Genomic DNA, 27649 nt, shown 5'->3' on the forward strand with positions numbered 1-27649 from the left:
AGCTGGCTTCAAGCTTCCATGACTCCCCAGTGAAAGACCACCCCAGGGCTCTCCTAATGTGAATGAACCAGAGGACTCCAGTCTCTTCCTGCTCACCCTGGCCATTTACAAGCATGTCTGTTGTAGAAGGCAGATGCAGCATTTGTTACAGTGCACCCTGGAAACATCTGAAGAAGCAATATTTTTATTATAAAAACATACAAATGTATTTTAAAACTTATAAAACATATCTTGATTAATGTCTCAGATAAAGCCTGTGATTTCATTTAATGCAAATTAAGACCGCTCACGTTTCAGAACACTGTATCTGAACACTCAGCAATGCTGTGGTCTTTATGCCAGCCAACCCTTACAAATTTAATGGTTTTTTATTGCCTATTTTTCTGAAGTCCCTCCTTCACCTGGGTTGGAAAATCAAGGAACTTAACATCTGGAAAAATTAAAGCTTTGGAAGTTTGCCGGTCTGATTGCCATGGTGTTGTTACTGAGTTTTTGTTCCTTACGATTCTCCCATGCAGCCCAAATATTAACTGCCAGAGATCAAATCCAGTGCAAGTGGTTCAGTTGTTTTCCATCATTTTGACTTGCCCATATGGAACATTTCCAAAGCATCAAAAGTCATCACTATTTTTTAAACACTGAGAAGCTCAAAACTTGTAATTTCTCTATCAGAAGTGATTTTGAGTGATCCTAAAGACTTCTCCCTCTAATAAATGCCATCACGGAGGTATGTCCGTGACAGAAATGTCACAGATACTGGGTACAAGAACAGTAGCAGCAAAAATGTATAAGGAGTATTGTAGGGGGAGAAACAGAACTGAAAGGCTCTCACAAAAGGAAGTTGGATTAATTTTCCCACTGGATTTTTCTTGTTTACACTTAGCATAACATCTTGGATGGAAACGTAATGAAATTATTCCTTGGTTATTTTACTTTGAAAAATAGCCATATCCACTGGGAAAATAAGAAAACCTTAAAAATATAAACAAGTTATATTCAAGTGAGTCACTCGTTCTTCTATCCCAGTGCCATCTCTCTCTGCTCTCTTTGCAGCATTTTCCTTCTTACCATCTCCAGCCACCTTTTAATCTCCCTTCACACTTCCAGCTATTAATTTTTGTCCCAGTGTCATTCTCCTCCACCTTCCAAAGTCAGTTTGAGAAGCTAGCTGTCACTTCTTCATGAACACTGGCATTTGGGGTACACTATTATGGTGTGGAATGGGCTGGCCTTTCCTACTGAGGAGATGTGGCCACTCTTGACCAAACAGCTGATGCACATGTGATGAACCCTGCAGGAACCTCCATGCCCTACAGGACTCATCACACTGGATAATCTTCAAGGACATTTCTGTATCTCAGTGGTTGTGTAAGATGAACTGTATTGTGGTGCAGGATGATTATTATTCTCTTCCCTTTTGAAGACTTATGGAAGTTTTTCTTACATTTGTCTTTTACAATCAGAATTTTGAATTATCCAGATTTTTTTGTTTATGCAACTATAAAATATTATAGTAATATGTGCTAAGTATGGATGACCCAACAGGGTAAACCTGTAAATCTGTGTCCCTGTCATTACAGCCAAGCACCCCCAGAACAGTTCTTAGGGTCCATAACATCTAATGTATGTACATATCTAACAAGTAATTTTGAAGAGTTTACTAAGTTTCCTCATTTAAAATCATGGATGATCAACAGTTGGATTTGAACACATTCCTTCTGCTTCTGATCACCCAACATCAAATTACAGAGTTTAATACAAATTCTAGACGTTTTGCAACCTACTTGTAACCAGATTCAGGTTTCCTAATTTTTCTAGAAAGGGGAAGGGCTGTTGGATGCAAAGTGAGCGCTGACCTGCACTGACCCCTTCTGGAAAGCACCAAGAATGTACCATTGGAAACAAACCTGCACTGGTCCTGGGGGTGCGTGTGGGAACTACTTGACCTAATAGCTTTTTCCATCTTGATTCCTGTGACTTTTAATCATGTTTGGTTGGAACAGCCTCAGCGTTCAGAAGCTATTTGCATGGGTAAAGCTCTGGAGCAAATATACAATTCATCCATTAACATCCAGCAGACCAGAAAAGGCTCAGAGGACCAGAAAAGTTTCTTTATAGATGGAAGCAGATACACTAATACATTACAAGAAAAATAACAAAACATAGTCCATTTTCAAATGAGAACGTAACACAAATTAGTATGTAAAGAAAAATTGAGCCTTGCAGAACATCTACAATGTGTAATCCCAAAGCAGTTCAAACAAGAGAATACAATTTCTTTGAGAACAGTCCCATAAAACCTCTGGAGGCCATGAGCAGTTAGGCCATACGTTTTTCAACTAAAATACAGTACTTCCTTGGTCCTGACCAGACCCAGATTTGGGAGCACAGGTTTAATTTTTACTAAAATGAAAAGTACTAATTCTTCAATGGCCAGTGACATCCTGTTCTGCTCCTTGGAGACGTCCAGTTCTATTTAAACTGGATGACCCACCACAGTGCTGACAAATCACAGACCATGGCTTACAGAAAGAAAATCACTTTCTTTTCTCTCATGTACAGGGACATAGTATTCAGGGCTATATTTCTTCTTCCCTGAACACAAGGGCTTGATGAAATAAACACATTCAAAAATTATCTGCAAGAAATCAGAAATATGTCAAATTTCCAAATTTGGAAATAGATTATGGGCTTCAACTCAAATTGGCACATGCTTTGTTTTTCTCCTTGGGACTTGATGGTCTGCACTGCTAACAGTTGTAGAAATATTCACAAGACAAAAAAAAATCTCAGGAGAAGAGACAGATCGCTTAACCCAAGCATTTAAGAATGTAACGATCTTTATTCTTTGCATTAAATTATTTGTCACTTAAACTCCTTTAGAGACAGCATTTGTTTGATGGTGAGGCAAGCAAGTGGAGTACTTACTGCATTTGAACTATCACCGTGTTGCTGGTCTCTGTCTGACCAAAAGCCACACCACTGTTTAAGTATCTGCTTCAAAAGTCCCATGACATGGAGAAATTTTTGAAGAGCCACTAATCCTCTGTCTATACAACTTTACCATGGTGAGCGAGCACCACACTTATCAACTATTGATTTCCATCCCATAAAGAGAGCCATCCCTTAAGTTTTCCCAATCACAAGAGGCAACAAAGCCAGCAGAAGAAATTGCATTTATTTTAAGCCATTGAATAAACTCTTCTGTTAGGTTGTTTCTTCCCCTAGGATAGAACTCACTTTATAAAGAAAAAAAAAACAACAACCAACTCATAAAATTGTGACTTCACCACTGTGCCCAGCAATGTTCCTTCTCCTCATAAGGAAATAATTCCCAGACTGGATGGCAGTAAATATTTTGTTTGGCTCTTATGTTTAAGCTTTTGGACAAGTTGAAAATCACCCTGCTTCTAGAAATCATTCTATAGCATAAAGCAGCAAGAGAGGAAGAGGTCTCTTCCGGCAAGCATTCTTAGTCAATTTGTTCTCTGAATAAATGGGATGGCCCTGCTTTCACTGCTTGGCATAAAGCACAAGAGTCTGGACAGAAGCCCTGCCTTCATTCCCACTTCTTTGGAAAGTCCCAGAGTTGAGAGCTTAGACCTGCAACAGAAAGAGATTTGCAAAGTAGACTGCAACAAGAACACAAGAGGAACCATCAAATTATATTTTACAATAAGTTTTACATTTATTGCAGTTTACATTTTGCACCACATTTTAGATACAAACTCAGAAAAACATACAGAATATCTTGGATGAGCACTGTTGACCACTGATGAAACAGAACGGCACGAATGCCCATCAGTGTGCATGACTCACAAGTGATTTTAATTTACTCTGTTAGTTTTCACTTTCTGAATTTTTTTAAGAGTTGAAATGACAGAAAACAAACAAGCACTTGGAGAAACTCCATGGATGACCTTTGCTCTCAAGTACAGTTCAACTCAAGTACGCTCTTCACAAAGATGCAGCATTACCATCTAAGACAAATTGTTGGTATCTGAAATCCCAGTGGGCTATGTAGGTCTGAGCAAGCACCTCAAGGCTACCTTCCACTAAAGGCAGGTGTAAGAAGTCAAGCAATGAGATATGCTAAGAAAGATGATGGGAAAAGTGATCTCTCAGCAGCCTTCGAACTGTCAAAGGCAAGTGATATTAAAAGAAAAATGGAAAGTGTTTAAACTAGACCGACTGTGTACAAGAGTTACAGCCTGGCAACACACTGCTTCAAATTGTCACCTGCTGAAAGGCACAAAGCACTGCAGGAACCTCAGGATCCCTGGAACATACAGATGTGATAATGGTGATTGGAAACAAACCCCTTCCCCAAATTCCATAGCTGGCCTGAAACCTTCCTTGATGTGGGAGGCACTCCAGAGCCCATCGAAACAGAGGAGCCACATAGTTGAAGTAAAAGCACATCTCAGCTTTTGCTCACTGGAGACCTAGGAGATTCAGGAGCTGTGGCAGAAGTGTAGCTCAGGCTTCCACAACACCAAGGCATCACTAGATTTACCTCCATCCTCCTAAAAAAGAGCCAGCACGTGCCCAGGTGGCCAAGGAGGCTGATGGCATCCTGGCCTGTATCAGCAACACTGTGGCCAGCAGGATCAGGGCAGGGATTGTCCCCCTGTACTCAGCGCTGGTGAGGCCACAGCTCGAGTGCTGTGTCAATGTCCCCTCACTGCAAGGAGACCATTGAGGAGCTGGAGAGTGTCTGGAGAAGGCACATGGAGCTGGGGAAGGGTCCGGAGCACAAGTCCTACAAGGCATGGCTGAGGGAGCTGGCAGTGTTTAGGCTGGAGAACAGGAGGCTCCGGGGTGACCTTACCGCTCTCCACAACTCCCGAAAGGAGCAGGCCAGGATCAGCCTCTTCTCCACCGCAGCCAGTGCCAGGACAAGGGGACACAGCCTCAGGCTGTGGTTCAGGTTGGACAGCTGGAGGAATTCCTCTACAAAAGGGGTGATTCGACATTGGAATGTGCTACCCGGGGAGTGGTGGAGTCACCATCCCTGGAGGTGTTCAAGGAAAGACTGGACGTGGCACTCGGTGCCATTGTCTTGTTCCCATGGTGGTATTCAGTCACGAGATGGACTCTATGACCTGTGAGGTCTTTTCCAGCAGAGCTGAATCTGTGATGCTGTGATCCCAAGCTGATACAACCGCCAAAAACCCCAAGCCCCCAAACAAACCAACCAACAAAAAAACCCTAGGAAAACCCAAGCCCAGTACCAACCACAATAAACTTAAAACAAACAAACGAAAACAATGAGGAGGAGCACCCCGCGGTGAAAAGACACATCCCCCCCACTCCCCGCTCTGCCCCTCGGGCGCCAGCCGGGGGGGGACGCTCCCCGAAATGGCGGCGGCAGCACCGCCCCCCCTCCCTCCCCGCCGGCGGAAGCGGCGTGACGGCAGCGCCGGCCCCGGCAAGATGGCGGCGCCCAGCCTGCTGCGCGGGGGGCTGCGGCGGATCTTCTCCGGCCTCCTGGGGAACAGCTGGGCCGCGCCGCCGGCCCGAGCCCTCCGCCAGGGTGAGTCCAGAGGGGGCTCCGCACGGCCCCGCGCCCCGTGGCCTCGCCGCTGTCTCGGGGAGATGGTTGCGGTCACTGTAATTCGCCCTCTCCCCCCCACCCCCCCCCAAGGCTACTTCTTTCGGGCTGCTTTGGTCTCATTCTGGCTTCCCGTCTCTTTTTCTTTTGCAGTCGTGGAGGTGACTGAAGGCAACACGACCACAGTAAGTCCTTGCACCCCTTTTCCTTGGTAGTTGCCTTTGCCGTGGCTTGTCCCTCTTTCAGCCATGTGTCTGTGCCCTACCCCACAACAAGTAAAGGGAAAAAGGGGACGCTTTTCTACATGAAAGGCCCTCAGTGTGTGAAGGCAGAGCCAAGGTAGGAGTTTGTTTCGAGTGCAGGTAACAATGGAGGGTTTGGCTGGTGAAGGACAGGATCGTCACCTGTTGCTGGTGACAGGTGCCTCCAGTCAGAGCCACTCGGGAGCACCAAACCTCTCGCTGCAGCCCCGGCGAAGTCGGAATCCCTGACCAGAGGCATTCAGGATCTAAAACACCAGAGGCCATTCTTCAGACGCGTTCTTTTCCTAAACTGGTGCCATTTGGCATCGTCTTGAGTGTGGACAGGCTCAAGGGGGGGTTGCCAGTGGCTTTGTCACTGGCAGTGCCACGCAGCCTTGCAGGACGTGTCCGTACACACACATCCGCTGCCTTTGATCTGTGTTGTGTTTGTTAACCGCAGTGTGTGTCCTACTGACTTCAGGTGATACAAAGCTTCCATCTTACAACACACGTGGTTAAAAACAATTTTAAGTGAAAGGGGTGCTTTCAAAGGAAGACCATAGATACTAAAGTGAAACTGCTCCTGAAAAAGAAACAGAAGGTCTGAAGTAACTGATAAAGAAGAGCATCTTCTTAGTTTAAGACAGGAAGAAAAGACTAAAGCAGTGGAATTAGAATTTTGCCTAATTAGCACCATCTAATCTGTTATACTTTTATCAAGACAATTGTCATTTTTTAGAAGCACTGAAATTACTGAAGGAGAAAAGAGATTGCATTATTCTGCTCACGTTGCATATGGAAATAGCACTATATGCCTTGGCTGGAGAGAGATAACACAAATATTTTGATGTACAGAAGATGAGAAGAGTGAAGAGGAATTTGGGAATAGCTAGAAGAGAGTGCACTTTAATGTTAATCTGTATAGACATAAATAATAAGAAGGGGATGGACTATTTTGCTTTCTAATGAAACAGAAAAAAAACTTGCTTGCTCATACCTTTGAAATTCTTAAGTATTTTTGTCAGAAATATATTTTGTTGAAAGTTTTGTTGTATTTGTGTTAGTGGACATTGTGATGTCTGAAACCTGCATGGAACAGATAACTTACTCTATTTGATATTACCTATCTAAAATATATGACAGTTAGCAAGATGTCATAGGACTGACAACAAAAAATAAGTTTAAGATGTGACAGTAGGTATGATGGAAAATATCTATTTCTTGCCTTCAAGTGCCAAACTACTAATCTTTGTTCAAAAACCTGAAGAGAAGAGCTTTTGCAAGTATGACCTGAAGTTGTTTTAACCAAGACAAGAGGGGAAAGTGCACACCAACAAAACACACTCAGTGGATTGCACTCAGTTTCAAAGGGGATGTAAATTATATTCTCAAAAGTCCAAAACATTAACCGAGGCTTGAAGTAGAAAAAGTAAGCATTGTATTAGCAGAGCCCTTTATGAAAATAACTCTTCCTGGACATCTGGATATATTTGCTGTGTAATATCTTAGCATCAGTCTGGAATCCATCAGTGCCCCTAGAAGAGGAAAATGTTGTGAAAAATGGTGTAAATTGACAAACCAAATGGCTGATATGTTACTCAGTGTATCCATTGGTCACTGTGTTTATCCTGTCAATTCTGCAAAAGTCTTCTCTGAATCCATCTTTCCCTGCTCATCTTTCTGTGTCCTCATTTTTAATCTGTATTGAAGGACGTGTATAATATGAACCAGTTAATAAATCCCAGAGAAATACAGATTTCGTCAGCATACTGAGAATGTAGAGCCCCTACACTCCCTCGTAGTTGTTCAACAGAAAAATAGCAACCGAGTGGATTTACAGTAGAGAAGTCTTCAGCAGTTGGGAAATAATTGCCTAAACTTGTGCACCGAAATGTATCTTAAGAAAAATTGATGTTGACGTAGCATTCTGAATCTGTGCTTGTTTCCAAGATGGAATTACAGTCATAGTACAATTTGAAGCCAGACTGGCAAGAATCAAAACTAAATATACCAGCTTCCCTGAAAATTGCTTTACTGATTAATAGAGAATGTACTGACCTACATCTTATATTCAAAGTTAAGTATTTGTTTTTGTTGAACTGGCAGTTGTACCTGTGGGGGGAGGAATCTTACTTAAAAATTGACAATTCTGTCTGAGATACTGAGATGCTTAAACTGCAAGAAACTGTTTCCATTTTATCATCAGAAAGGCAGAAATCTGGCATTTGAAATTGTTCTGTGAGTTCAACTGGATGCCAGCTTCCCGTGCATGCTTACAGGAAAGGTCATGCTTTTCTCTATCCAGGTTTTCAGGCACAGAACCTAATGGTTTCTTAAAAGTAACCTTTCATTCCACCTAGGTTTTCTTTTCAAACTCTGGTGTTTGCACTCTTTGAGACTGACAGTTGGTGTTCAGAATCTGCTTTTAATTTTAATTTGAGCAAAGGAAACTCCCAAAATGTCTTGGAGGAAAAAATAGCTTAGTTTTATTGTCTCTTCTGTTCATTTGGGTACAATTTGAGATAGCTCTTGCTTCCATTAGTAAGTCCTCAAAAAAAAAAAAAAAGACAAGTGCACATGTAGATAGACTTTGTATTTCTGACACCTCTATGATTGGGAAACAAATTTGTCAGGTTCTTCCTTTACACACCTCATACATTTCTTTTCATGTTACTTGTGAGAAAATTTTAGTATTAGATGCCACCATTTTACAGTGGTATAGAAAAAATAATTTTATAATCATAAAATAATTGTTCAGATAATTAAACTGTATAAAATATCACTATTATAAAATAAATCCCACAGGCATTTCCTAACTATCCTTTCTTAAATTTAAATTTTGCTCAGAGTTTTCCCTGCTGATGATTTGTAATCCAGCAAGTCCCTGCATGTTTTTCACTACAACATGCATCTGCTATTCTGTGACATTCTCATATTCCCAGGAAAAAAAAGTTATTTTAAAGCTTTTGGCTAAAGGGCCTCTACACTTTCAAGGTGTGTTGTTTCAAAGGAGTACTGCAATAAACGGAATTCAGGTGAATATAAGAACGTAATTCTGACCGTCAACAAGTTTACATTTAGAAAAATATATACAATAATTTGCCAAAGGGTTTTCTATGCCTTTTGAATTTGTTCTTCTCCCCATAGTCTGTGGCATAAGCACACCAAAGGGCTTGTATCTATATAAAAGGGAGTTGAATGATGCAGATACTGTTCCCTTTACATCCACACAGAACTGGTCAATGTACTGTGGATGTAAGTTGTTCCTGATCATTACCTGCTTTGAACTGTTTCCTAGATTGAAGGGAGAATTATAGAGGATGCTGAAGCACCACCTCCTCCAAACCCCTCTGGCCAGTGTCCCATCTGTCGCTGGAACCTGAAGCATAAGTATGATTATGTGGTAAGTTTAATGAAGGAGTTCCCCCAGTCCTCATCCCTAGACAAGAATTGCTTTCAGATCTACATACCCCACAACCTGCCCCCCTCGTCTTTTCCTGGGTGTAGTAAAGATACTTAACTCCAGCTCTGCTTCTGTTGGGTGCAGCAAGAGCCTCCTACACAGTAATTGTTTGCCTTGGCTGATGGTGTTCCTGGGAAAAAGGACGAGCTTGTATCAAATGGGAGATTTGGAATTACTCACGTGGCCACCTGGTCTGGAAAGGCCGTATAGCTCTTCTGTGCCCAACTGCCTTTCACCATTGTGCTTCCCAGAGAATCAAACTGGAATGTAGCATTTAGTCAGTTGATACAGGCCTAACTCCAGAGAGTCCAGAAGACTTGACTAGGTCAATTATATGACTTCAAACACTATGATTTCTCATTTGTCATTGTCCACTAAGTTAATAACTGTTTCATACAGCTTTTGAAACTCTTTATGAGTATGAAGGAGAGCATACATTTTTACTTACTTTGCAAGAGAAAAAACAGGTTTTATTCATGCATTTTGCAGGAAATGCTAATGAGACATTTATTAACTAATGAGGGGATAACTAACATTAAACCTAGAGTATGGGAAGGAAATCCTGTAGTGCTTTAAAACAAAAGCACGACAGTCACGAACACTTCAGAATAAGCATGATATAACAGATGCAGAATGTAACTTTACAAGAGGTCATTCAAACACAGAGTTTACAAAAGGCTGAGTTCCCCCCTTGCATGCTCAAAACCCAGCCCTGGAATTAGAAAAGAAGAAAACCAGACAGGAACATGCTGTTACTAAGATAAGGCAACAGAAAACTCAGAATAAGCTAATGTCAATAGGATTAGAGAGGGGGATACAAATACATTGGAGAAAAAGAAATGTTTGTGAGAAAGTCCATTAATGAGAGGAGAAGGGGACTGGAAGCCACATTGGTTGCAAAATGACCGAGCTGCTTGTGTGTAGTCCTAGTGCACACATTCCAAGGAAAAATTATGTTTTGTTATCTGTATATTGATGGCAATCTGCAAACGTAAAACAAGAGGAAAAAAAATATAGAAATAACTTAAGCATTGAATTAGGTACAGACTAGCAGGCCTGGATTGCATGTTGTCTCAAGGTCTTGAAGGAATTAACTAACAAATACATTACTTCACTCACAGGATTTTTTTAAAGCATGAAAAAACATCCTAGGAAATCACCAAATGGTTTGAAAACTGCAAGTGACATACTAAGTAGATAAGACAAGAATAATGCTGGTGATTACCAACTGGTAAATCAGTAATTGGTAAAAAACCTTGCAAATTCCAAATAAAAGGTGTCAGCTAGGAGTAAAAGCAAATAACCTGTTGGATAGGAGTAATTAAGACTCATAAATTATGGAGAATATGAATATGGCTATAGTATCAGACAAAATACTTGCAACTACTCCAGACAGGTGAAACAACGGATGTGAGGTGTAAATGAAATAACATTTAGTGTCTTTCAAAGCCTGTATTGTAGAAATGGAGGCATTTAGAATCTAGTCTTGTCAGTGACTTACTCAGGCTGGGTGCAATATTAAGCAATGAAATAAGTTGGGAGCAGGGGAGTATTTAGTGTTTTCTGGCCTGGTTTCTCAACAACATTGGAAACCTGGAAATACAATGAATTTGAAGATTATAATAAATTAGGTGAAATGACACTTACCATTAAGGTTTGTAAAGCACTACAAACGCAGATCATGTCTGTTTTGTGTTGCCTCTGTGCAATTCTTTTTCATGATTGCTGAATTGTGTAGTGATCAAAACCAGCTAGTTACTTGATCTGGAAAATGGTTTTTTAAGGTTCATATCATTTTATGTGACTTCTAAATGCAAGAAGTAAACAGCATCATTAAACTCAGTCATTCTAGAGATTTACAGAAAGCATTCCATGAGTCACACATTAACAACCCTTGAGAAACTATAAACGGATGTTCAGGGATGAAATAAGTTATGGCAGTGGATTGCATCTTGGAAATTTATATAGAGACTTACATAGACACAGTTCCTGCTGCTGTGTGTGGCACAAGGCTCCACTGGGTATCTGTAGAGATAATCCATCAAGAACCAAAAAAGTTTTAGTGTGATTTGTAGAGTCTTAGTTCTAGGATTAGAAACTGGTCACAACAGACAGTGTGAAACATGAGAGTAGAATGAACTGTTACGAGTTTTCATCTACACTTTACTTTGATTCTTAAATCCTGATTTCTGCTGTTCAGTAAGGAGGCAAGAGAAAACGAAATGTGAAGAGAGATTCTGAAGCCAGTCTTGAGAATCATTGCTGAGATCATTTCTAAGAAATTGTGGTGCTGAGAGACAATCTAGGAACATGTCCATCTCAGCTGTCCCGTAGATTTTGAATGCACATGCATCTGATGTGGGTATATCCAATACTCCTTCTGGACAAAAAGCTAAAGAGAGCAGTGTGAACTGGTATTTTGGAATTTAGAAGTTTCTTACCTCATATTAAGAAGCTTTCCTCTATGGGGCCAGTGAGAACTAGGAGAAGTTCAAGTTCTGGAGTAGACCACTTCTCTGGTTGTGTAAGTCCCTTTTGTTTTTGAATGCTTTGTACCAGCTACAAATTTGCAGGATTTTAAACGTTAAGGTGAATAAAAATCTCCCTTTTCTACACTAAAGTGCTCTCTGCTATTTAATTCTTTGCTGTAGCCATGATGAGCAGCAGAATCTTGAGATGCTTAAGTACCAAAGTGCAGCCATTTAACTCTGTGGGCAATTACACAGTGGGACAGTTTTCTTACTGATTGTTAATTGTCCTAAATTCTGAAAATTGGGAGCACCTATTTTTGTTAAAGATATAGCCTAGTTCATACAGCATAACCTATAAGCTGAGCTTGGTGAGTGATTGGAATAGATGGTGGTTCCTTTGAGATTGATAAGCTGAGATCAGTCGGTTGCACAGAAGGGAAAGTGTGAGCTTTTTTGCTTGGGACGCTTGTAATTGGGCTGAATGAGGCACTATGAAAAGGGAAGTGTTGAATTAGCCCCTGAGGGAGTTGAGTAATATGACCTCACAGGACTTTCCTTTTGTCATGTGCAACTAGCACAGTCTAAAGTAGTGGCATAATGAGTTACTCTGGCTGTCAGAGAACTGGGGGACCAGTGTCTCCAAAGTCATTAATCAACTGAACAGGCATTGTGAGCACTAGCAGGTCATGATTCCAACCTGCCTCAGCTGTGGTATAGAGGGCTGCAGTTGTCTTTGCCAGTTCAATCCTGATCCTCTGCTTTGGCTTAGGATAACAGAGCTTAAGATGTAAATTCCCACAGTTTGTGGTCTCTGTGTGTCTGTCTGTCCAGTGAAACTGAGATCTCATTTGGTTTTTTTCATATCCATTGAAAATAAAAAAATTATTTTGGTCATTGTACGGATGCAACTGGATTGAAACCTGCAATTATGTTACAAGATGCGTGGAGAATGGTGTACAGCTCCCAGGAGTAAGGGAGAAAAGAAAAACTAGACTCTTGTATAACTGGAAATAATGACTGGCAGACTTGTCTGATACAGCCCAGTAGTAATTTGGCTGCACAGAGAGAACTGTTCCTGCAGTAAATGGAAGTTTTAATGAATCACGTGTCAGTCAAGAATCCTGCTTTTCAAAGTGTCTGCAGACATTAAAATGCAGGTGCCTCTGCATTTTGGTTACCATCTATTCACAGGAATGTGTGGTATATAGTGCTCCATCTAGCAAGTTTGTCCAGCCCTTTTAGAAGTGGAGGCTAAACTTGTTTTTCGTTTCCCCCCCTTATCCACTTCAAACATCATTAGTTTGAGTAGGCAGTAAATATGTCATCTTGCTTTGGCAACAGTTAGGGGAAACCGAGCTGCAAGCTTTGCCTATTAGCCCTAGATTAATTCAGTCCAAGTTGTTTTCATGAAATGCTGCGGATTACAGGGGTGGGAATCTGGGTTCAGCCTCATGGGAGCTGTCCAGTGATTAAAGTAAATCTGCAGTTACAGGCTTGGCTGTCCACTAGCACAAAATGTGAATTTCATGGAACATGACGGCACCATAAGAACTTGCCAGACATATTTTGTAATTTGACCGCTCCACGTACTTGTTCACTTGCCTCCACAGCTGCCCCATGAAGTTGGCTGTACCTGTCTGCTTTCTCCCAGTGGTAAGACACATCTGTGTGAATACTCTGGGAGAGGCACCTGACCTGTTAACTGTGGGGAATCTTCAGAAATGGACAAATCTTTGGTCAAATGCAGCATTTTAAGCCAAGCAGCGTAATTTGGAGCTGTAGCAGCTGGGACATGACTGATGATTTCAGTCAAAAAATGACTGCCACACCAGGGTGTTGGTCAGTTGGTGACATTGTTGGTCAGAGATGATAACAGAGGACAGATTTTGTTGATTTTTTTTTTCCCACTGGGAGAAAGAAAAAGATTGTCTCCATTTGCTTCCCACCACCCCCCTTTGCATGGAAACACTTGATAACAAGCCTGTAACTCCATGAGGTGTGGTGGTAATATGAGAAATCGCTTGGACCACACACACACCCTTCACAAGAGTGTGTGGCCTACTTAGGCTTTCATGGCTGCAAAGACTGAAACTGCCTCAAACTTGCCATCAGCTCTCTTTGTCCTCCACAGAGTAATGCAACAGGCTTGCACGTTTTTCTCTTTCTAGTCACTTGGAACTGAACAGCCCTTTTTCACTTAGGGAAGTGGTATGTGCTAAATGGCAAATTGAGCTGTTGGTTATTTGAAGATCCAGGAAACTAAAGAAGAGGAAAAAGAGGGATGGAGCCTTACTCTAGTTTCCTGAATCCAATCCAGTGTATTTCAGGAGTGGTCAAAAGTCGGTGCCCTTGGACCGTTTGGCTGGCCTCCATCCAGTTTCTACCCAGTGCAGCTGGCACCATCTGGTGCCCTGGTTACTATTCTCCTTGGCAGGGCCATGTTTTAGTTGGGCTGAGGGACACTGATTCCCTTTTAACCATCGATGGCCTCCCAGGAATGTGCTGCTAGTTGCTCAGCTGGCATTTCCTCCTTCTTTGGATACAGCATAATTCTGTAGGGTGCCTGATAAGTCATTTTGTATCAGTGAGACTTTAAAGTCAGTGTCTAAATGTCAGTGGGCCTACATGACACGTCATGTTTTCGAAGGAGCTGGATCTGAAAATCAGTCTAAATGTGTTCACTACAGACAAATGTATGTAGAAAGAAAGCCAGTTATGGGAAGAGGGAAATTTCATGTCGTGATGATATTAGTGAGGATGGTATTGATTGAGGGTGGGGTTGGGGAGTGGGAAGGACAGAAACAAGCCACAAAACCCCCCAAAAAATAAAAACCCTCAACATTTTGTCAACAAGTGTCTATAACACTTGTAACCAAAAGTTTTTAAAATTGAATCCATTTTTAAAAAGGGTAGAAAGGAGGAACCTGAGAACTGCTGACCTATCAGCAGGAACACTTAGGAAGATCACAGAACATCCTACTAGAAGCTGTGCTAAGGCACATGGATGTCAGGAGAAGATTTGATACAGTCAACAAGGCTTCACCAAGGGCAAGTCCTGCCTGACCAACCCAGTGGCCTTTGGTGATGGAGTGATTCCATAAGTGGACAAGGGAAGGGCTTCAGGTGTCATTTATCTGGAATTCTGTAAAGCCTTTGACAAGGTTCCCACAATATCTTTCTTTCTAAATTGGAGAGAGATAGACTTAATGACTGGACTGCTAGATGCATGAGGAGTTGATTGAATAGTCACATCCAGAGAATAGTGGTCAACTGCTCAGAGTTTGATAGACATCAGTGATAAGTTGTGTACCTCAGGGGTCCTTATTGGGCACCAGTTCTATTTAGTACCTTCGTTAATGACATAGGCAAAGGGATTTAGTGCACCTTCATCAGGTTTGCAGATGACACATCTTAAGGGCGGGATGCCATCCAGAGGAACCTGAACAAATTCAAGAAGTAGGGCTGTGGGAATTCCATGCAGTTTAACAAGAACAAGTGCAAGGCGTTGCACCTGGGTCAGTGCAGGCCCCGTTATCAAGACAGGCTGGGGATGGACAGATGGAAAGCAGCCCTGGGGAGAAGGACTTGGGGTTGCTGGTGGATGAGAGGCTGGACATGACCCAGCCATGGGCACTCCCAGGCCAGGAACCCAATTCTATCCTGAGCTACATCAAACGGAGGGTGGCCAGCAGGGCAAGGGAAGGGATGAACTTAATGATCTTTAAGGTCCCTTCCAACCCAAACCATTCTACAGTTCTATGATAACATCTGTCAGAATCCATCATTACCAGAAGGGCATCCTAAATTCTAGCAGCTCCCTTGACAGCTGAACTGGTCTTGTGCAGTGGGGGTGGGTGAATAATTCCTAGTTAGCTAGATTTCTGAATACTCACTTTATATTCACTCATGATTATTTGCTTTTGCAAGGCCAGTAAATGAAGGTAGGAATTCTCCAGGGAGTGTTTTGTAAAATAGCAAGGTTGGGAGGTAGGAGCAGGTCTGTGAATCTGTGAACAGGCAGTCAGGGTCACCCAACATGAAAAGCAACAAATACTCTTTGTTCTTGCTGTTTCCCTGGCCGGGGGTTGCAAAGTTCTGCATGCCTCGTTTGAACTCGCTCTGTCCGGATGCTCGTGGCAGGTCCCTGCAGCCTGCAGGCAGCCTCTGCGTGGTCCTGCTGCCTCAACGAGGAACATACTTACAAGAGCCATGGAGAAGTAAACTCTCAACCAGCAACAAGTCTTTCAACAGAAAGGGAAAAGACAAGTGCAAAGTCTCTAGAGGCCCTTTGGGCCAACTTATGCTGATGTCAGGATGTCAAGGATGCCTGCTTATATTGGTCTGAGGGGTATCTTTGCACTGGTGTCATGTATGGAAATGGAGAGCATGGATCTGAGTCCTGGGCTGTTGTACTGTGTACAGTTAATGGGACACTTGTGCAACAGCTGTTGTTGCTGTGTTTAAAAATTTGTCATTCCAGCCCTGTGATACTATCTGATCTTAGAGATCCCTTTAATTTTGTTTTTGTTAAGAGAGCTGCTTTACATTTCTAGAGTTTTTAATAGTAAAGGTCAACAGCAGTGTAGTCTAAATGGTTCTTGAATCACAGACAAGTCCCCAGCATGCTTCAAGTGCTCCTTTCATCCACCATGACTGTCACAGCCCTATCTAATGCACACACGGTTGAAGGACTGAATGCAGCAATTTATCCTATTAGTCCTTACTCATCAGCACATATTCTTTTCTTACATAAAGCTTCCTCATGCAAGATCTTGGACCATTTCCCTGCTCTCCACCCTTCCAGAGAGACCTGAGGGAAGCTCCACCATGGGAAACCAGATAAAAGTTTGAGGAGTAGAGAGCAGAGAATAGTCCTCCTCTGAGGGGACAAGGAGGGGATCAGAGGTGATCTAACATATCTGTGAACTTTAGGATAGCAGCTGTGATGGCATTTCAAGTTGTGTAAACAATATCCATCTGTAAGTCTTGTGTAACTCTGCCTGAGTACCTAGGACACATTATCTTAGCAAGAATCTTGGAGCAAGTAGTGAAACAGGGAAGGAGCAGGGATTGCAGCTGACATCATGTATTTACACTAGTGAAGTCAGGGGAAGACTCAAACCATTTGAGTGACCTTACTAAGCTAAACTGGCAGGCACTGACAGCAAGCAAAAGCCACTTGTTGTCAAGCTGCAGACAAAATGCGTAGGAAGGAGTCATTGTTTTGTTTTATGTTGTTTTGAGGTCTGTACACAAAGCAAGACAGCACAATACCTGCAGTTACAGCAGTGAAGGTAGCTGGGGCACTGATGGTTTTGCCCTTCTCTCTTCCTCAGGATGTCTTGCTGCTGAGCCAGTTTATCCGTTCAGATGGAGGGATGCTGCCACGAAGGGTCACAGGCCTCTGCTTGGAGGAGCACAAGAAGGTTGCTGTCTGTGTACAGATGGCTCACCGTGCAGGTACATAGCTCTGCTGAGCAACCTCTGACCTATAGGGTACCTATTGAGCCCCTTGAGAGGGGTCTCCTGCCCAGTTGGTGTAGCTCAGCGAGGTGGCATTGTCCAGTCACCCAGCAAATTCATTACCGTCCAAGTGCTGGGACAGAGTGATGGAACAGAGACTACTTGTTCTGCTTTCTCTGTGTCCTGACTCCTGCCTTGACAGCAGACATTTATTCCCGTAGATGAGACTAGCGTTGCAGAAAGATCTGGGAAGTGGCTTAGTCTCCAGTAAATAATGATTAAACACCTGCTTCTGAAATTACATGGTTTATCTAAGCTTGACCTAACTCATTAGTAACATGCAACTCTACCATCTGCCATGTGACGACTTTTTTACTTTTCACTGGGAATGGGACCCAGGTTGACGCAGTCAAGAATATTGTGCTGATCTTTATGCCTGGTACCTGAGTTGTATCCCAAGTTAAATGGACTGAGAATTTTAATAAGCAGATTTTCCATCCTGGAAATGGAATCTGATTGGACACCAGTGCCCTGTGTCCTCTGTAAAAGTCTCTGCGATGAGCCCAAGTGACAGTGTCATTGGTGTATATTTCCTCCCTATATCCAGCACAACTTCCTAGCTTCTCTGGCTGGGGTGCAGATGCAGCAGTGACTGAAGATAAAATACCCTTTCTATTGTACTTGAGCTTTTGTTGTGCTGTCCCAGTAATGACCTGTTTGCCTGTTTGGCTTATGAGGTATAATGTGACTTGTGAATGCAATAGAAGCAAAGAGACACTGCAAAATACCTCACATCTTTTTCTGTTTCAGGTTTGTTGCCAAACCACAGGCCTCCACTTCCTGAAGGGCATATTCCCAAGAAACCCAAGCTGAACAGGTGAATAGACTTGTCTTTCAACATTTCTCTTTTTCAGGAATAAATTGGAAAGTGAAAAGCAGCTAAGTACAACTGGTGAGAAATGCCTTAGGCAGCAGGATTCATAAAGAGTACTCAGCGTTTCGGAGAAGATCTGTCACGATATTCTCTTGGCAGTCTTTAAGGACAAGTCGTATCTCATATAAACCGTTTATTCACACAAGATTAAAACTGCCACACATGTTAGAGTCTGCCTGCCCTTCCTCAGATATGCTCACTTCCTCACCACTTACAATCAGTAAGGCAGTCACAGGAGAATGCCACAGATGGAGTCACAGCACCACAGAGTAACTGAGGTCGGAAGAGGCCTCTGAAGATTATCTAGTCCAAGCTCCCCACTTAAGCAGAGTCACCTAGAGCAGCTTATTCAGAACTATGTCCAGCCAGGTTTGGGTGTATCCAAGGATAGACCTTCCCCAGATTCTTCTGAGGGCAGCTTGTTCCAGAGAACCAGCCTTATAGAAGACAGCGTTCTCTTACATTCAGACAGAATTTCTTTTTTAATTTGAGCCCATTGCCTCTTGTCCTGTCACTGGGCACCAGTGATGGGGGAGAGCCCACCCCTCTCTGACCTTCAGGTATTTAGGCACATTGGTAAGACCTCAGTGAGCCTTCTTTTCTCTAGGCTGAGCAGTCCCTTCTCTCTTAGCCTTTTTAGCCCCCAACAGCAGGAGGGTGCCAAGGCAGTGATACCAGCAGTGAGGGTGGGGTACTGAGCAGCCAGCAGGGGCCCATCACAGGCCTGCTGCCTTCTGCCCCATCCCAGTTTCCTCCAGTCGGCAATTTGCCCTCTGCCTGCCCTTCCTATCCAGCTGAGTCTCTTCCCCCTCCCCAACCTTTGGTGGGCGAAGGGAAAGCCTGCAGCTGCCTCCTGCTCTGTGCTGGGCACTTGGAGGTGCTAATCCCCTGTTTATAACCTCACACTTTGTTTCCATGGGGATGTCAGAGCGTGTGCGAACCTCGCATTAGCAAACCATGGGGTTACCAGAGGCCATGGGGCTGTCGCTGGGAGAGCTTAGGCTGCAAGGCTGAGGATGGCTGGAGACTCCTGCATTTCAGTCTGACTCTACAGTCACATTTGAAACTCGATTTGGAGATTTGAGAGAGGCTCTTGGAAATGATGGCAGGCTGCATAATGGGTATCAGTGAGGGCCAAATTAGACGACTCTACGTTTCATGCAGCCCTGTAGCCATCAGATACTTCAACTGTAATAACTTCTTCCTTGTGTCTTACAAGTCTTGGGGATTCTTTAGTATCTGTATCTTATCTGGCAGCTGTGGGGTGGAGCACTTTATCTTGTTAGCATTCACATTGCAGCCCTGAGTAGCAGGTTGAGACTGGAAATGGTAAATGCAGTATCTTGCTGGAGTCACACCAGGACTCCAGATCTGATGCCCTGACTCTTACAAATTGTTCTATAGACCTTTAGTAAGAACAAAGAATGACTACCTCCGGATACATTCTACATGCAAGTATGGTGTGCTACACCTCTAAATTAATTAAATTGAAGGTTACTGCATTGCTTGCCCCTCCCTACACTACCCTTGTTTTTCTCTTCCCAAAGAGGGAATGTAGCAGGCCCAGTGGAAGCAATTTAGAAAAAGAGAGCAGAGCTGTTTGCTGAGGATATGGAGTAGCACTGAAGTAGGCAGGCTTTGGGTTCTGGGTGTAGACAAGAGAATAGGATCAAGAAAGGGATTTCAAGTTTTGGTGGTGGGACTGACACTATACAAATGAGTCCCAAGAGCTAGGATAAAGTGTAGGAGTAGTTCAGGAGTGTTCTCCTGGTCCCTCATGATACTGTCTTCTCAGCCTGCTGGAAAGGGCAAAGTCTGTGTGTTGGAATGTTGCAAAATATTGGCCATTCCATATGAATTTTGACTGTGTGACCCCCCCCACCTGTACTTCCCTCATTGCTCTCTAGAGCAGTAGCTGGCATGGCATAAGGCAGGAGTTACAAATTGCTTCCTTCCTGTAGCCTGAAGTGCACCTACATGCTGAATGACTGGAGTCATTTAGCTGGTACTTATTTTGGGAATGAAGCCAGAGCTCTTATCAGAAGTTTCTCACATAAATGACTTTTCCAAGCTTGCCTTGACTTCGCCTCTGTACTTGTTTTCCAAAGCTTCCTGTAAGTCTGCAGTAACTTGGGAAGCACTCAACCTTTGGTGCTGCCAAATGCAAGTGAACTGACAGGGGAGAAAAGGGGCAGAAGTGGGCTTGAACGTAGGAGTGGAACAAAATGCCTTGTTCAGTGCCATCAGAATATGTCTGGGTCATCCTCTAAACTTGTAATATCAGGGCTATTCACCTGACTTAGCTTGCTCCTTCACTGTGCTTATGTCTACTGGATTTTTAAGTGCCAGTTCAAGAAGGGATCAACAGGATCTAAAGAGAGCCTATTATAGCAGGCAGTACATTACACAGTTAAGTGATGTATTTTCCAAATCTTCGAGTTTCATCTCTTTTTGAGATCACTGTAATGGCTGTTCTAGCCATGTTTACCACTCTTCTTAGATGAGAGGTAGCTGTGCCTTTCTTCACTGCTGTTATATCCCTGGCAATGTCAACAGGGAGAAACTGAGATGCCTCATAATATGCTTGGGCCCCTTGTTAAAGCTTTTCCAAGACAAACACAGTTAAGGTAAGCAATCTGTTGTATGTCTCTATACTCTGAATGGAGAAAGTTTTCAGTTTTGTAAAGGAAGGGCTTCTGAGAAGTCACTGTCTACTCCAGATGTTACCTCACACACGTCTGTGGGAATTTGTAGTGTCTGGGAACTGCCTGCCATCTTACACTGAGCTGACGAATGTTTTGCTCATGGTAGAGCTCTTGACATACTGCACCATCAGCTGTAGAATGACAGAACAAAAGCCTAAGATAGCCTTAGGGACTGATTCCAGTCCCACCACCTGAGACTGAAGGGGACACATCACCTCGTTGTGAAGTGGGAGTCAGAGCCCAGTGCCTCTGCTATGATACCGACCTGAGCATTGAATTACTACATGTAGACTCAGAGCAGCAACCCTGACCTGGCTGAAATCTGGCAGATAACTTCATTTGGATGAGCAATCCCTTTCATTTTTTTCCTGTCTGACAGAGTTCTGGTTGGTGCTCCCTGTGGCCAGGCTTCCTCCAAGGCTGTGAAAATATTTTTGAGAGCAGCTTCATTTGTTGCCGAAAGAGGGACAAATGAGCCTGATGAAAAACTGATTGTCCCTTAGACAATGTACAGGCAGCTGCATGGGAGGAACACTACGGTTCCTGGGCAAAGGTACTAAGGAAGTATATAAAGGAGCTGCATTAATGTATACTTTTGAAAGCACTAAAAAAAAGCTGTTTGTCAGATATTTTTTTACTGCAGTTGTGGCTGTCTTGGCCAGAATGTTTGGCCCATGTCAGTGTCACCCTGATTAAAGTGAGCCTGCTTCAAATCCAAGGAGTCTGGCATGCACTGGCTAGCACCTAGCTGGGATTAAAAGGTATCATGCTACCATATGGAACTATCAGCAAACTGCCTTGTTTTAACAAGGGTCAGGGGTGCTGACATGCCATTGATTTAGTGTTATGAAGTGTGGATTTATCATGCAGAACCCCTCTGCCTCTCAAGAAGGTGCTCTTCTGGTACTTATTCAATGATGTTTTCCAAAAAGCAGAATTCCTGCTCTGTTTTCTGAACTGGTCGTACTATCTCAATTGTATGAACTTTGGACATTCCCTTCTATGTGCCCCAGATTTCTCTGCAGAGAGATAAGGATTTCTCTGCTTTGCACTGGGTCATTTGGCAGCTGGCCTTCCTCTACCTACTGCATCTCCTTATCCTGTTTCCAGTACTGGATTTCAAGAAGAGCAGAATGCTTCAAGAACATCTGACCTGCAAATCCTGCCTCGTACATGATGATACAGCTCTCTAGCATAGTGTGGAACATTCATCTGTGATGTAATGTAACACAGAGGAGGAGATTGGGAACTGCAGAAGAAGGCATAACATGGAAGTGAAATGCTAAGCTTTGTGGTTCTGAGGATGGTAGGAGATGTATAAGAACACATTGTGGTCAGAATTCAACTGGGGAGCATTCCACATCTCCCTCTGCTATCCCCTGCAGTTGGGACACTCTCCAGGTGACACTTCCATGGTATTTCTCATTACTTGGACTAGAGTTCTTTGCCTTTTTGCTTTGTCTTGATTTATTTTGACAGTGATGGCTCATTAATGTTACCACTTAACTACTTTACTAGCTATGGTTCTTTTGAAGAAATGGCCATGGGAAAAACCCACATAATTCATGAACTCTTGAGTCTCATGTCCTCACCTTCTCTTACATATCATTTGTCTGCAGAAGCTGGACATTGAAAACAAATGAAATTTGCCCTGTCAATGCAGAATTACTCCCTACAGTTAATTTTCCTCGTGTTTGGCCCAGTCTGGGGCTTTCACTCTTTACAGGGGATCATTTCACAAGCAAATTTGTCTTGCAGCCAAGGATTGTTCCCTCATCCTTAGCCTGTATTCTTCCTTTCAAAACTTCCTGCTGTTATTTCTGCATTTGTTCATGCTCAAGCCTGGCATGTTCCAGTTAAGTGCTGCAGCAACAAAATGTTTTCACTAGCCTGTGAGGCTGAGGAAGTTCTAAGGGATTTCACCAGCATTGTGTAGGGTGACATACTGTTCCCATACTCCAGAGTCATGTGTGTGCAGGCCACCACACACCAGAACCATTTGGGAAACAGTCAAGCTCAGCTGTAGGTCAAACTTCTTCTTTTCAGTAATGGAAACCTGAATAGCTCAGCAGTTTTCTTTTCAGCATGGAGGTTTTTGCATGGAAAATGTGGACTAACAGTCTATCCAGAACAGTTGCTGAATTCAAGCCAGCATCTAGATGCTCTTTTAATATGAATATAGCACTCATGTTCTTCTGGCAGGTCCAAAGTATTGGTTAAAACGCAACACTGTGAAGTTGTTCCTTATCCAAAAGGACTAGGGGATATCAGAGCTTCCCTGACTCTGGGGTCTGTCAGCAAGAGGTGCTGTAAGATTATGGAGTACTTGATTTTGAGTCCTCAGCTGCCACTCCATTTCCAGCTTCCTACTGGAAGGGCGTAACTTGGAACAGATAGTACCGAAGTCAGTCCCTCCTCCATCACCTGAACTGGAGGAGTTGCTCTGTGTTAAGCAAGAGGCAGGCTCCCTACAAATTCCTCATGAATTAAAAAGTTCTCAGGCTCTGTGGACACCTCTTGTCCCTGGGAGCAGAATTTGGTTTCCCTGCTATCAACGTTTCTCTCCAGCAGCATGTGGTTCTTCTCATCTGCGTGGAAACTGTGTTGTGCATAGCATGTGTATTCAAAAGTCAAGAGCCAGAGCGGCTGCAGGTGAGCAAAGCCAAGAGGTGTCATGGGAAGGGATGTGGCAGGGAGGAGGCAGCCTTGCCAGCACTTTGATCGAGTGCTTCCTGCAGTCTGTAGTCCTCTGCCTTCTGCTCTTAATCCAAACAAAAGCCATATTGAAAAAATTCAGTGAGGGTTCAGAAGTTCAGGCTTGGACTGTACCAACATGGTCTTTGCTTGAGCTGTGTATGTGGCTTTCCCATTTCCCTTACCCTGCACATGGAAACCTTGTGCCTACTCCTAGGTCTAAAGTGGCAACCTCCAAGTGGGAAGGCCTGCCCACTGAATAGAATCTATGAAAACCGACTTCCACATGCTACAGACATTTTAGGCTATGACAATGGCTGCAGGTATATTCACAGTTGTTTCCATCCTGATTTTATCTTGCCTTTTCCCATCAGGGAAATCCCACCAGGGTTCCCATCGCATTTTATCCAAACTAGTCATTTGTGCACTTGGAGTCTAGGAATTCTTGTTCTTGCTCAGGACCCTACCATATTGAAGGGGGCAAGCAGAACCCTGAGGTGAGTCACAGTTCCCAAGACTGGCAGTTCTGCCCCCCTTGCCAAGAGTGGGAGCTCTGAAGTGTCAGGTTAGGACACTGAGGACCAGCTGCATTTGGCATCCACCTGAAGACTCTGTCTTGACAACCTTCAGCTACTTGAGAAAATTCAAACACTCTGTTTGTAGGTGATTATAAAAACTCTCCAAGACAAACCTTGTTGGATACAATGAAAAGTAGGGAGACTTGGCTAGAAAAGAGTGTACCCTACCTTACATGGATAGCAGAGTTTGCAGGAAAGTCCTGTATTTTGAAGCTCTCCTGTGTGTGTTTTGTGGATTGCTTTTTGCTCACAGAAAAAAAACCCAGACCTGTGAAATCTGTAGGAAAATGAGTTAGTCAGAGAGGAGAAGGAACTTTGTAGACTGACTGCTCCCAGGCATCAGGCTTTTGCACTGCTGAATCAAGGTAAAAAAAAAAAAGAGGAGGCAGCAAACAAAATAGGACAAGTTTGAGTTTGGGACAAAGCAAGTATTAAAAGCCCTAAATGTGCTCCAGGAAGGGAAAGCGTCCAAATGTCTGTTTCAGCTAACAATGAAAAGCCCCAGCCTGCAGTCCCCAAAGGAAGCCAAAAGCCTGGACCAGAGGGCTGGATTAGACCTGCTCAAAAGAGAAATAACAAAAGCTTTAAAATCAGGCCATTACTAAATCCTCCTTCCTATGCAGAATTGGGGTGTGCACTTCCAGCCCCCACACAGAAACAGAGGGATTTCTTAAAAAGCCACTGTCTGTCTAAACCTGCATACAGCATTGATGTGTATCTCACATTCACACATTCACTTCTCTCCCAGTGAGATCATTTATTATCACAGGAGCACTTTCCCGTAATCGTGTGGACACGTGATCAGAATTGCACTTGGCACATTGATGCATTAAAACAATTTGGGATTTTTTTTTCCCTTCCTTTTCTGTAAGTGTAGTCTTGCAATACCAAACTTTTTGCTATGGCACCCCCCTTGCAGCAAGGGGAATATGAAAAGGAGGACCTAGCTCCATGTGCTCATCTAATACCCTTACAGCTTCTCCCAGAGGTGCTGCCTTGCAATGGTCCTTTGCCACATTCCAAACTGGGGACCTGCATTTGGTCTCTCTGAACTCCCCTTGCATGTGAAATTAGAGACAGGAAAATCTCTCCTACTTCCTATCCCGCTGCTATTATGTAAGGGATTCCACTAATGCACTAGCATAGCATTACAGGTCACGAGGGATGAGTTTAATGCACGTATAGGAAAACAAGTGGCTGAATCTTGCTATGTTGCCACCCAGACCCCTCCTTCTGGTGCTTCTAGGTGTTTTAACTGTCATAAACTCCTCAGTGCAAAGCATTTTGAAAGTGGCTTGGTTTCAGAGGCAGAAAGCTCCACATGTGATTCATTTTTCAGTTTGTGCTATTAGGGTGTACTGAGGAAGAAAAGTGCTAAACAGGCTGCTGTTATGCAGTCTGTAGCTTCATGGCATAGCAGGCTTTCTTTGTAGTTCTCAGGAATGTGCCAAATGCCTTCAAACAAATGTATTACATGGTCTCTGTCCAAAGTTCTTAATATCTCAAATTTGCACGATGCAAATAAAAGGTAACAAAGCTTTTTGTGGGGAGGATGAGTGATTGAGGTTACATTAAGATCATGGGATTACTCAACAGAGGCATGCAAACATCGTTGGACAAAGTTTATCAGTCTGTTCCAAATTCTAATTTGTTGGAGCATTGTTTGTGCAGATTATGCTAAGGTTTTACTTTGGATCTTTATTGTCTGAAAAGACTCCTCTTTCTCTAAGGACCTCTATTCCCCTCTCTACTGGTAGCAAAAGATTTAAAGCCTAACAAAACTCCAGGCCACCCAGCCACAGGGTAAGATTTCCAGTAACTGATTCTGGATCTGAAATCCCCTGCCTGTTTGCAAAGCCAAGTCTAAAACTTCAAATGGTAAAAAGCAGAGGATATTTGCCAGACACTACTCTTCACAGAGATTTGTAGTTGTGATGATAATTCCGTTTTAATACCTCTTACACTGTAGGTGCTGACTTCCTGCACTAGCAAGCTGCAATAATATTGTACAGAGAACACTAGAGCAAATTTGGACATATAGAACAACAAGACTAGGTCAGAAACCCATTGCATGCAGAAGTAATAATTAATTATCCCCCCAAAAGTAAATGTATTCGTTTTTAGAAGCTTTCTCACAGAATTTAGCCTTTGTAATTAGTTCACCTTATTGAGACCAGCTGTTGAAATAACACTTCCCCTAGAGGCTGGATGCATTCATTCTTGGACTTAGTTGCAATGAAGGGATTTGGCACTCCAGTTTAGCTGCAGGTGGACAACTTGCCAGCAGCCTGGAGACTACACCTGATTTGTTTTGTGAAACTGGAAGTCAAGCAGGTGCCAGTGGGTTCAGCAGAAAGATGAGCTTAGAAATTCCAAAATAAACAAAAATTCCTTTCCAGTGGTCTCTTCTGAATTGAGGGAGCTCTGCTCATGGTTATTCCTTTTACAAAGAGGCGTGTTAGGGAGGCAAAGGCTATAGTGCCTTGCTTCTGCTTCAGTTGGAACATTTTCTCAGTGATCAGTCTCAAACTGAAATGTGTTTGTGTTTTTTTGACAGGTACCTGACCCGCTGGCCCATCAGATCTGCAAAGCCCATTTGGAAGAGGGGCCCTAAGTGGTGCAAAAAGCCCTATGCAGTAGGACACCCTTTGCTGAAGGATAATGTCAAATATACACAAAAGCCTCTCTGTTTAAACCACTAGTGGCTAGAACTAGCATAGTCAGTAAGCATCTGTTTTCCACTGTTCTGCTGGGGGTTTTTTCAAGTTTGTCAATATCTCCAATTTTCTTACTCCAAGATTGTCTTTAGTACTCTACATTGTGTCCAGCTGTGATCTTTTCCTCTAGGAAAATACAAGAGCCATCAAAGCAAAGTTCAGTGTGCTGGATGATATGACAAAAGCAAGGGGCAATGACTTCTACCTCAAAGCCAGAAAGGATTTATAGGCTTTTATTTCTTTATGTTCCACAAATGGGTTTGGAAAAGGATGTTTCCTTCTTTTCCCAGCAGTGAGTGGTGTTTCCCCATTAACATGTTTCAACTCAGATTTGCTTCATTTGGGCTTTTGTACCTGTGACACAGATGGAAGAAAAATTTCTCTGCAGCACTGTATTTTCTCAGCAGTAACAGAAATTGTTAATGAATACTGAAATTATTTTTTTTTATTATCGTCTGTACTACCCATATTTTCAGCAGAACACCTGTGGCAGTGGCAAACAAGTGTGTGTCTTACATGTCCCCTTAAGAATTCCTGGCTTATGCTTCACTCCTGAGTCTGGCAAATACACAGTGTTGACATCCTTGATGACCGCCTGGTTTTTTTTTCCCCTAGCAAGTAAATTTTTCATAAATCTTCCATGTCAGTGACATGGTTGCTTACTGGGATAGTTTGGAACTGATTATCTATCTTGTAACTAAAGATCTCACCCTTTCTCTCCCTGTGTAGTACACTTACAGATCTTCCACCTACTGACCATTGCTAATTATGGGCCTGGTATGAAAGGCTCAGTAAATTTATCATGGTCATTATTGTTTTGGCTTCATT

At 43.0% G+C, this 27649-nt stretch overlaps 1 protein-coding gene across 1 annotated transcript; it reads left to right on the forward strand.

The window, feature by feature from the left end:
• The first annotated feature begins 5389 nt into the window (after positions 1-5389).
• Positions 5390-27409, forward strand: MRPS18A (mitochondrial ribosomal protein S18A). The gene is made up of 6 exons (XM_014878119.2): positions 5390-5536; positions 5708-5739; positions 9095-9199; positions 17067-17190; positions 18004-18070; positions 26662-27409. Exons 1-6 carry the CDS (start codon positions 5437-5439, stop codon positions 26804-26806), a joined length of 573 nt encoding a protein of 190 aa, XP_014733605.1. The 5' UTR covers positions 5390-5436; the 3' UTR covers positions 26807-27409.
• Positions 27410-27649: the final 240 nt, after the last annotated feature.

The sequence above is a fragment of the Sturnus vulgaris genome, chromosome 3 (genome assembly GCF_052056855.1).
Source record: "Sturnus vulgaris isolate bStuVul1 chromosome 3, bStuVul1.hap1, whole genome shotgun sequence".
NCBI classification, from domain to species: Eukaryota; Metazoa; Chordata; class Aves; order Passeriformes; family Sturnidae; genus Sturnus; species Sturnus vulgaris.

Bases quoted from the DNA above. Each gene is read 5' to 3' on its own strand.
- MRPS18A (XM_014878119.2), top strand. From the start codon at position 5,437: ATGGCGGCGCCCAGCCTGCTGCGCGGGGGGCTGCGGCGGATCTTCTCC. The intron at 5,740-9,094 runs GTAAGTCCTTGC...ACTGTTTCCTAG, and splicing joins CTGAAGGCAACACGACCACA to ATTGAAGGGAGAATTATAGA. The intron at 9,200-17,066 runs GTAAGTTTAATG...TCTCTTCCTCAG, and splicing joins AGCATAAGTATGATTATGTG to GATGTCTTGCTGCTGAGCCA.